This window comes from Natrix helvetica (genome assembly GCF_964273705.1).
Source record: "Natrix helvetica genome assembly, chromosome: 2".
Classification (NCBI taxonomy): Eukaryota; Metazoa; Chordata; class Lepidosauria; order Squamata; family Natricidae; genus Natrix; species Natrix helvetica.
This window is the reverse complement of record NC_138552.1, coordinates 294,186,270-294,197,615: the sequence shown is the minus strand read 5'-3', so window position 1 is coordinate 294,197,615 and position 11,346 is coordinate 294,186,270. Positions and strand designations below refer to the sequence as shown.

General features: G+C 44.3%; 1 protein-coding gene and 1 long non-coding RNA gene across 2 annotated transcripts in view; both read right to left on the bottom strand.

Annotated features, from left to right (window-relative positions):
- The window catches only part of LOC309388304, a 276,665-nt gene that overhangs the window by 34,465 nt on the left and 230,854 nt on the right, over nt 1-11,346 (bottom strand). The gene's annotated exons all lie outside the window — the stretch shown is intronic.
- The window catches only part of LIAT1 (ligand of ATE1), a 5,482-nt gene continuing 1,036 nt past the window's right edge, over nt 6,901-11,346 (bottom strand). Inside the window, exons 2-3 of the mRNA XM_081944840.1 lie at nt 9,868-10,037; nt 6,901-7,562 (exon numbers count right to left, since the gene is read on the bottom strand). Of these exons, the coding sequence (XP_081800966.1) occupies nt 7,045-7,562; nt 9,868-10,006 (657 nt within the window). The 5' untranslated portion in view covers nt 10,007-10,037 and the 3' untranslated portion in view covers nt 6,901-7,044. The remainder of the gene's footprint in view (nt 7,563-9,867; nt 10,038-11,346) is intronic.

Here is an 11,346-nt window from a genome sequence, read left to right as displayed (position 1 = left end):
TTTCCCCTCCTATAAATAAATACTCAGGCAATGTCAGGTTATCAAGATCACGTGAAGTGATCACGTGAAGTGTTAATACCACTTTATAATGCCTTGGTAAGGCCACACTTGGAATACTGCATTCAGTTCTGGTCGCCACGATGTAAAAAAGATGTGGAGACTCTAGAAAGAGTGCAGAGAAGAGCAACAAAGATGATTAGGGGACTGGAGACTAAAACATACGAAGAACGGTTGCAGGAACTGGGTATGTCTAGTTTAATAGAAAGAAGGACTAGGGGAGACATGATGGCAGTCTTCCAATATCTCAGGGGTTGCCCCAAAGAAGAGGGAGTCAAACTATTCTCCAAGGCACCTGAGGGTAGAACAAGAAGCAATGGGTGGAAACTAATCAAGGAGAGAAGCAACTTAGAACTGAGGAGAAATTTCCTGACAGAACAATTAATCAGTGGAACAAAAGTTGCCTCCAGAAGTTGTGAATGCCCCAACACTGGAAGTCTTTAAGAAGATGTTGGATAGCTATTTGTCTGAAAAGGTATAGGGTTTCCTGCCTAGGCAGGGGGTTGGACTAGAAGGCCTCCAAGGTCCCTTCAACTCTGCTATTGTATTGTATTGTATTGTATTATTGTATCAGCTAGTTTGCTATAAAATTACCTCTCCGCTCTTTTCCGGCGACTTTTGCTAGTTCTGTTTGTAATGATCGAAGAAAAGCGTTTTGTTTGCAGACAGGCCTTTTAATAATTAATTCCAAGCCACGAGACAATTAAATGCTACAGCTTCACTTTTGATAGGAAAATTTACTTATCATGGGATAAATTAAATAGTCAAGGCAGAAGAGAGGAAAAAGTAGGTAGTTTTGTGCACTTGTGGGAATTAGCCATTAATTTTAGAAAGAGACAGCTGCAAACTGTTTCCAAGGATAAAGTTTTTAACATCTGAAGCTATTTTTTACATTCTTGAGTGCAGATTAAAAGTAATGTGTGTTTTATTGTTTTCCAGCTGTTTTCCTGTGTGAAACAAGTTGTGGTTTTAGGATCAATACAAAATGCGAGGGGGGGAAAAATCAGCAAAAGGTTGAGAAGAAATATTTACTTTTGTGTATTCAGGATCGATAATCTCAAATCACAAAATGAGAGAAAAATCCGGCAAAGGTTGAGGAACCAATATTTACTTTTGTGTATTCAGGGTCAACAATCCCTAAACACAGAATGAGAGAAAAATTCAGCAAAGATTAAAAAACAAATATTTGCCTTTGTCTTTTCAGGGTGAATAATCCCTAATTACAAAATGGGGAAAAAAATTCAGGCACAGTTCAGAAACAAATATTTCCTTTTGCCTAGGGCTAGGCAGTCGTGTAACTAAATTAAGGTTGGATTAATCATAGTTTGTAAGAGAAGCCACGATGGGTCAATTCTTACAGCACGCTGGACTGTAAGCCATGGTTTACTTTAGACAACTCTGGTGAATCCAGAAAATATTCCGTAAAAGTGGTAGTCACGCGTTCGAAGAAAATTGAAAAAACAACCACAGCCCAGCTCAAACAGATTTAATGGATGGAATACAAACAATCTAAAATATTGAGTGGAAGTTTGCTTAGCTTTTCATTGAGAAAGTTTTTTGAAAGTGATAATAAAGAACGGAGAAGCTCTTTATAAATAACCATAAAGAAATAATAAAGAAGTATATTCTGATATTTGTGTTAGGTCTTGATTCGATTCTGTTGGAGCAAAGCTGTGTTCGCTTGTGACAATATTTTTCAATTTTGGCGACCTTAAAATGGGTGGATTTCAACTCCCAGAATTCCCCAGCCAACTAGGGGGATTCTGGGAGTTGAACAGAAATGGACGCCCCACGCGCAAGCAAAGCACATGTGCAGAAGACATGTGTAAGCCGGTGATAAACTTAACTGAATCCCACAGCTGGAGTCAACCCTTGGTTAAAATTGCCAAATTGGAAAAATGCTAATCTGTAGTGGCCAAAAAATAAATAAATCAGGAATTAATAGGACTTGTTTTGCCCCAATTTTTTTTATTAAAAGCTTTATGAGCCTTTTAAGAAAATCACACTATTTTAAAACAAAACGTGGAAAAATCTCTACCTTTTAAGCCAAATTTGTTAGGACTCTAGATTTTCACTCGCGGGGAGGGGATTTAGAGCGAGTTGCTTGTTAGAACTGATTTATTTTATTATTTTATTATTTTTTTGCTGGATAGGAAACTTGAGAAGTAAAGAAAGAAGAAGAAGAAGGGGGGGAAGCACATTATAGGGGAGAGCACATTCCTTTATTGCAAACACTGCATTTCTCCAGGCAGCTTCCCTGAAATAGCCTCTGGCTTGAAAAGAGAAACCCACTTTTGGAAATCTCATACCCAGGAAAGGGTGCAAATAAATTATGAGAAGAGATCTCAGCCATCACGTGCGGTTTCAACTTTGCCAAAAGGGGGGGGAGATAATAGACTTATTATTCTTTGAAAAGTAAGTGTTCCTGAAAGGAACATGTTAGGGAAACCGCCGTGGGCTGTTGAAAGCCAGCCAGAACCTTAAAAGTTGCTCCGAATTGCTGACACCAGCGATATTTCAAGCCAACAGGCCTGGATTATTACTATTTTTTTAATCTGGCAGGAGAAAGGAATTCCTTAAATTGGTGAAAGGACCTGTTTTGAGATCCGCCAGCTGTTGTCTCGGGCGGGCTCGAGTTTTAAATGAGGAATAGTTTAGCAGGGCACGGTGTGTTCCTTGGAAGGAATAGAACTCTCTCCAGCAACGTTTTTTATTTTAAAAATTTTCAATTTAAAAAAAAGCTGTGAAACAATCCCGAGGATGGCAAAATTAAAAATAACAAGCTTGGGATACTTCTGCAAGGGGTTATTTTCACTGCACAAAAAGGAGCTTTCTGCTTTCTTTTCAGACTAGAGTAGTGCTGGAAGGGACCTCGGAGGTTTTCTAGCCCAGCCCCCTGCTCTAGCAGGAGACCCTATGCCAGGGGTGTCCAAACTTGGGAACTTATAAGACTTGTGGACTTCAACTCCCAGAATGCTGGCTGGGGAATTCTGGGAGTTGAAGTCCACAAATCTTAAAAGTTCCCAAGTTTGGAGACCCTTGCCCTATGCCGGTGATGGCTAACCTTTTTCTAAACGTGTGCCAAAATTGTGCATGCGTGCCTCCCAGGAGAGCAGGGACCAGAGAGGCTGGTTGGCCAACAGGAGGCGCCTGAGGCATGGAGCAGTGGGGAAGATCAAAGGCAGTTTGTCCCTGATGCTAGATTGAGAAGGGCTGAGAAACGGAAGCAGCAACTCCGTAGGCAGACTCACAGAAGATGATTAAGCACAGGGGTTGTGGATTGGACCCTCCCAAGAGAGATTATAGGTGAGGCGTTGGGAGGGGACATTTGCAGGAAACAACCGTTCAAATTAGTAGTTAAGAAGATCTATCTGTGTATTCTAGCCGTGTCTGTTCGTTTGGACTATCTGCGTTGCTTCATTTTGAATTATCTGGGTTGCTGCAGAGCTACTCTATTGAACGTGAGTTGTCTGGGCCCTTAGCCAAAGGATTCGCTATCTCAGTAATTAAACAGTGGCAAACAGCCAAGCCTGTGTTCTGGAGGGCATCAGAACAAGTTTCTATCCATTGCTTCTTCTCCTGCCTTCAGGTGCTTTGGAGAATAGCTTGACCCCCTTTCCTTCTTTGGGGCAGCCCCTCAAATACTGGAATACTGCAATCATGTCACCCTTAATTCTTCTTTTCTCTAGACTAGTCAAACCCAAATCCTGCAACTGTTCTTCATATATTTTAGTCTCTAGGCCTTTCATCACTTTAGTTGCTCTTCCCTGAATTATTGGTAATCCTCGACTTACGAACATCGTTTACCGATGTTTAAAGTTGCCACAGCCGTGAAAAATGGCCAGTTCTCACATGACTAAGTGCCAAAAGCGCACGAAACGCTGTTCCCTTCCCACCAAAGGTGGTTCCTATTTTTCTACTTGCATTTTTTATGTGCTTTCAGACTGCTAGGTTGGCAGAAGCTGGGACAAGTAACAGGAGCTCACTCCGTTACGCGGCGCTAGGGATTCGAACCGCTGAACTGCCGACCTTTCTGATCAACAAGCTCAGCATCTTAGCTACTAAGCCTCCGCATCCCTCTGGATCAAGGAATACTTTAGCAATAAAAAGGAGATAGGATTGGTTTTGATTTTAAGAACTGTTGCATTCTTGCATTTTATTGGGCTGTTTCCCCATGTTAAAATTCTTCGCCGTGATATTTTGTCCTGCAAAATTAGTTTTTTTAAAATAGAAGTTTGGGTTTTTTTTTTTAACCTGCCCAGGGTCATAAATTGTCTGAAAGGGCCCTTAGATCCTGGAGGGAAAAAAAATCCTGCATGTTAATTTGACATGTTGTAACAACAGTCTTCTGTGGCCTCCTGGTGTGCATTTTGCATACACAAAGGCACACCTGGCGAGGTTTTTCACAATCTGGCATTTTCCCAGCGCCAATTTCCCTAAAGACAGCATCAGGTTTCATAGGATACAGAGTAGATTCCCCCCCCCCCCCCATACATCTGTTTTGCAATATTACTCTGGAGTAAGTGTGCTCTGCGCTCTTTTAAATTGCAATGCTCAAGAGTTCATTTATAAAAGCTTTGTATAAATCCTTGGGTGGCGGTGTTTTTTTTTAAAGTAAAAAGTCTCGCTCTTGTGTCATTTTTAAAGGAAGGTTTCAAATGTGCCATTTAAAGTTTGTCACAGGCCAAAAGATCCTTTGCTTTTGAAATCCCTCTGTTTCATGTCATAATAAATTATCTGAAGAAAATAAGCCTGAGCTGTGCTGTTGTTGTATGATGATGGTGGGTTAAATGGCTTAGCAACTTTCTCAACTTTTAAGATGCGTGGACTTCAACTCCCAGAATTCCCTTGGCAGCAGGGGTGGGGTTCACTTACTTTCCCTACCAGTTCACAAATGTGAGTATGTGCACTAACTGTTCAGGTACGGTAGCTTCCGCTTCCGGAAGGCACCGGTACGTACGTACCAGGGCGTACTGCCTGAAACCCGCCACTGCTGTGCGCACTCTCGCGCTTCGCTTGCATGCGTCATGTTAGCCTTCCGTGCATGTGCTTTGGCTAAAACAAAAGGGCCTAAATGGGATGCCATAGAGCTGGGGTGGGTGGGTGGGGCCACCCAAAATTTCCGCTTTCGGTTCGGGCAAAACTGGTTCGAACCAGCTCAGTACTACTTCTGCCTGCCAGCCATGGTTTATAGGTAGTTCTTGATTTATAGCCATTTGTTTAGTGACCGTTCAAAGTTACGACGGCACTGAAAAAAGCGAATGCATGACACTTTTTCAGACTTATGACCGTTGCAGCATCCCGTGGTCAAAATTCTCAGCAACTGGTTCATGTTTATGACGGCTGCAGTGTCCTGGGATCATGTGATCTCCTTTGTTGTGGCTCGCCAGTGGACCTGCCAGCAGATTCGGACAGTGAGGAGGTTGGGGAGGAACCTGGGCCAATCCTGGAGTCTGGGGAAAGCTCTGAGGAGGGCTCCGTGTCGGAGGCAGAGAGGGGGCCAGGGCTGTATGCCAATTATCAGCTGTCTTCAGAGTCAGACTTCAGTGAGGCCGACGAACAGCTGGCGCCTGTTCCCAGTGTGCGCATGCGCAGAGTCGCCAGACAAAGGGAACAGCTAAAGAACAGGGGTCGATTTGGGAGTAAGGTGGATGATGAATGGCCCCTCCCAGAGGAAATAAAAGAGGAGCGAAAGGGGAGTGGAGCTTGCAGGAGACAATCAGTTCGCTTCATTGGTTCATGACTCTCCGGGACTCCTTGCCAAGTTCTGCAGATGTCGGCCTGGCAGCTCTCCAAGCCAGATAAGGTCTGTGACTGTAAATCCTCCCTTGAAAGATTTTGCTGGATGGGAATGAGCAGAATTCACAGTCAATTAATAAAAGGGTTTTTTGTTGGGACAAGGAGTTTGCTTCAGGCTCTTGGGAAGCCTCAGTCAGAACCCCCTTTTGTGACCTATTGACAGGCCAAAACAATGGGGAGACCGGATTCTCTTAACCACATAACTAACTTAATAACTGCAGTGATTCATTTAACAACAATGGCAAGAAGAGTCGTTAACATGGGGCAAAGCTGACCTAACAACTGTCTCACTTAGCAACGGAAATTTTGGATTCAATCGTGGTCGTAAGTCGAGGACTACCTGTGTAGGGAACATTTCCTATTAGAGGGAAAGAGAGTTTGAGAGAAACCTGTCCTTAGATGTGTTTATTCTTTCCCTTCCCAGGGCTACAGGTAATCCTCGAGTTACAACAGTTCATTTTAGTGACCATTCAAAGTCACGCTACTGAAAAAATTGACGTATGACCGTTTTTCACACATTGCAGCATCAACGGTTTCACGTGATCAAAATTCAGACGTCAGCAACTGACTCCTATTTATGACCGTTGCAGCGTCCTGAGGTCATGTAATCCGCTTTTGCAACCTTCTGACAAGCAACATCGATGGGGAAGCCGGATTCACTTAACAACCGCGTGATTAACTTAAAAACTGCGGCGATTCACTTAACCACTGTGGCAAAATAGCTCGTCAAATGGGGCAAAACGCCACAACTGTCTTGCTTAGCAGCAGAAATTTTGGGCTCCGTTGGGGTCATAAGTCGAGGATTACTGTATAATCATTCCAAGAAGTATTTGCGTTTTTGAAAAAAAAAAAAAGAACGCACCCAAGCTGTTGGGTCTTATCTTTTGCTCTATTTATGCAAATAAATCTGTTCGTTCAGGTCCTGCCAACCAGAACACACCTGCGAAGAATATCCCCTTTGTGTGAATTTGACACGCTCCCTCTTCCTCCCCTCGCGTACAACGTATACAAACATGGGCAGGTGCGACTGTCAAACACCAGTGTTTTATTCTCCAACATGGAATTTGCAAAAAAACTGAAAAATACACCTGGATCACTGTGAGATCCACAGGCAATAATAAGACTAATAATAATTCAGATCTCGTGCTTTGGCTGTTAAAAATAAAACGTGCTCAAATCTGGGGCATTTCACAGAATTCCCTGCGATTTACTGGGCGGTAATGCCGCCGGCTGCCTCTTTGGGGTTTTGCTGCCCTGTTTAGAATTTGGACGCTTTTTGTTTTTGGCGGCCATAAGAGAGGAGGATTTACTCTTGTGTAAGGAACGCTCTTTCTCCGCCTCAGGGACTTTGTCCAGATCAGGTAGCTGCTGGCATGGAAATGGCGAATCCAACAGGGGGTTTTGCTGCAAGAATTCGCCATAACGTTTTCTTCGGCTCAGCCGATAGTTGCACAGCCTCTCCTCTTCAGCTTTGGGGTCATCCAGAATGCCATCCCAGCGAAGGCTCTCGTTGGGCAGGACAGCGTCTCCTGGGCTCGACACCGAAGTAGCCGATGAGCAGGCCGAGAGCGAGTTCCTAGTGGCTTTGCCTGGTCCTCGCTTGCTGTGACCTTCAGGCGAGGTCCCATCGCACTTCCAGCGCTGCAGCAGATCCAGAGGAAATATGGCAAAGATGGATTTTTTCTTGACTTGGCTGGTGTGCTTGTCTGTTTTTTAAAAAAAATGAAAATCAAAAATGATTCAGAGCAATTTTAAATTTTTACAGGACAGGGTGTCTTCAACTTACAACCCCAAGTGGGACCAAAATTTCTACTACTAAGTAAGATGGATGTTAGGTCAAACCTGCCCAATTTTACGTTTTTGGCATGGCTGTTAAGCAAATCACTGTGCTACTTTATTTTGTTTTATTCGCTCAGAGTTTAATGTTATATAATATACAACTCTTGTCAGGGAATTGCGCAACCGGTATCGAAATGAAGTCAGAGACACTGACATGAACTTGTAATTTTATGTAAATAGTCAAGCAAACAGGTGCATCCTGAGGTAAATCAACGGAGTGGGAGTATCCTGAGGTAAATCAAGACAGAGGAGCATCCTGAGGTAAATCAACACAGCAGGAGCATCCTGAGGTAAAGCCACACAGCAGGAGCATTCTGTGGTAAATCAACACAGCAGGAGCATCCTGAGGTAAAGCCACACAGAAGGAGCATCCTGAGGTAAATCAACACAGCAGGAGCATTCCTGAGATAAATCATAGAGCACAACAAAAGGGCACACAGAAGAAAAAGGGTGGGGAAAAAGGGAACCTCCCCCTTCACAATCCACAGCAACCAATCACAGTGGAGTTTGCCTCATGAAGGAGCTACCACTCTTCAATCTATCAACCACAACTGTGTGTTCCGGCTCATTGCATAATCCCTTTGTTCCAACTACTAAATTTAAACACTGTTTTGCTTAGCAGTATAAATTTTAAGTTCAAGTTAAGGTGGTTGAGGGTTCAATTATGGCTGTGGTTGAAGTTGAGGAGTACCCGCATTTCTATGGTATCCATTTCCCTTACCACCCATGCCAACCATCAGTTTCCAGAGCTCATAGGAATCTCTCCGGACCATCCGTTTCATGCCAAAGGGATGGATCTTTGAGCTTCCATGACAAATTTCCCTCAGTCCAGGATTAATGAAGTACTGTAAGTTCTTTACTTGCAGCCATTCGTTTAGTGACAGTTTGAAGTTACAATGGCTCTGAAAAAATGACTTATGACTGTTTTACACAATCACAACTACTACACCCATAGTTATGTGATCAAAATTCAGACGCTTGGCAACTGACTTGTATTTATGACAGTTGCAGTGTCCCAGGGTGGTCATGTGATCCCGTCTTTGCGACCTTCTGACAAATGAGGTCAACGGGGAAGCCGGATTCACTTAACAACCATGCTGCTCACTTAACAACTGCAGGGATTTATTTAACACATCTGGCAAGAAAGGTCATAAAATGGAACAAAACTAACTTCAAAATTGCCTTGCTTAGCAATGGAAATTTTGGGCTCCACTGTGGTCATAAGTCGAGACCTACCTCTTTCTGCCATGCAGCTCTGTGCATTCCTGGAGGTGGCTGAGATAAAAAACGGGATTGCTAATGGCTTCTTCAGAATAACAGAATAATAGGGTTGAAAGGGACCTTGGAGGTCTTCTAGTCCAACCCCCTGCTCAAACAGGAAAACCTATACCAGCGATGGATAACCTTTTTGTTGCGCATGCTGAAATCCATAATGCAATGTGCATGCAACACCCCCCGCTCCCCTGCGCATGCGTGCATGACCCACTTGTGCTCCCTCCGCCATGTATGCACGTATGACCTCCTTGTGTCCCATTTTGGGCCTAGTAGGCATCCCTGCAGTCTCCTGGCACCAAAAACGGGCTGCAGGGGAAGGGGCACACCCCTGTGCTCTCCCCGCCCCTGTGCATACATGTGCGCCCCCATGCATGCACATGTGACCCCCCCTTCCCGCCCTGTGCATGCGTACACATCTCCTGCATATGCACACATCTCCTGTGTGTGCCCCGCCCTCCGCGCATGCGCAGCAGAGACCCAAAAATCAGCTGACCGGTAGGAGGTGTGCGCGCATATCTGGTGGAGCTAAGCTGGGTTAATGACTTGCGCGCCTAAAGGGTGCCACTTGTGACAGGCGTGCCAGAGGTTTGCCATCACGGCCCTATACCATTTCATACTGGTGGCTATACAATCTTTTCTTAAAAGCCTCCAGTGTTGGATCATCTACAACTTCTGGTGGCAAGCTGTTCCACTAGTTAATTTTTCTCACTGTTAGGATATTTCTTCTTAATTCCAGGTTGCTTCTCTCCTTGATTAGTTTCCATCCATTGCTTCTTGTCCTGCCTTCAGGTGCTTTGGCGAATAGGTGGGCCCCCTCTTCTTTGGGGCAGCCCCTCAAATATCGGAAGGCTGCTCTAACGACCGAAACATCACTTAAGATTTTATATAGCTACCCACCATGGCCTGGGACGGTTTTCTTTTTCTTCTTTTTCTTGCTGACTTTCTTCTTGCTGGGCGACTGGGGCAATTTTGCTGCCAGCTTGCCGCCTTTCGCTCCCTCCCCATCAGACATGGCATCCTGCCGGCCCGCCTCCATCCTTCCGGGAAACCGTTGTCGGTGGCTGAGCCTGAACCCAAGACAAACAGCAGGAGAGATGTGTGGTTATTTTCCTCTCTCACAACTCTGGCGCCGCAGCCGCGCCCTTGAAAGAAACGGGAGTGTCAAATCCCGTTAAGTTAAAACATCACACAAGGGAGCAACTATGCGGATTGTGACGGCGAAGCACCCCCTAACCGCCAACTAGCTGACATTCTCCTGTTGCTATTATACAAGTAGTCCTTGACTTACAACAGTTCACTTAGTGACCATTCAAAGTTACAACGGCACTGAAAAAAGTGACTTATGACGGTTTTCCACACTTACAACCATTGTAGCATTCCCAAGATCACGTGACCAAAATTCAGACGCTTGGCAATTGGCCGGTACAGCCAGTGGCCATGCACAGCAGTTCTCTGGGGCCGAGGACCCATGGATGGGCATTCCTCCCCACAGAGGCTGTACCTGGTCCCCAATATTATCCCCCTTTCGATGCCGGGTGAAGGCTTTTCAACTTCCCCATGCTTTATTTTTATTTTTTTAATTGCATTTTAATTCAGATTAAAGTTTTAAAAGTTTTAGCTTTTAGGGGCCTGCCTTGAAGTGGCTAAGTTTGCCTAGTGTCTTTATTGGTTTTTTTTAATTTATTTGGTTTTACTGGGTAGTTTTTAACTCAAGTGGATTTCTTTAATTTTTCATTCTTTTTTCTATTTTTATTCATTTTTTCCTTTTCTTCCTCCCCTCTTTCCATTTATCCCCTCCATGCCTTCCATTTTCCTGCCTGCCTTCCCTTTTTCTCCTTCTTTTCCTTTCTTTTCTTCTTCCATCCCTCCTTTCCTTTTTTCTTTTCCTTCCTTCCCTTCTTCTCCCTCTCCCCCTCCCTTTCTTTTCCATCCTTCCCTTCCCTTTTTCCTTCCTTCCCTTTCCTTCTTCTCAACCTCTCCTCCCTCCTTCCCTTTTCCTCCCTTCTTTCCTCTTGCTTCCTCCTTCCCTTTTTCCTACCTTCCCTTTCCCTCTTCCCCCCCTATCCTCCCTCCCTCCTTCCCTTTTCCTTCCTTTCCTTGCTTCCTCCTTCCCTTTTTCCTTTTTTTCTTTCCTTCCTTCCTTCCTTCCTTCCTTCCTTCCTTCCTTCCTTCCTTCCTTCCTTTTCTTCCTCCCTCCCTCCCTCCCCTTTCTTCCACTGTAATCTGTCCAGAGCTTGGCTATTGTTTAGTATTAAAACATATAACCGAACTATACATTTTATCGTAATGATAAATAGCAATAGCACATGGACTTATATACTGCTTCAGTGCTTTTACAGCCCCGCTCTAAGAGGGTTACAGTGTCAGCCATCTTGC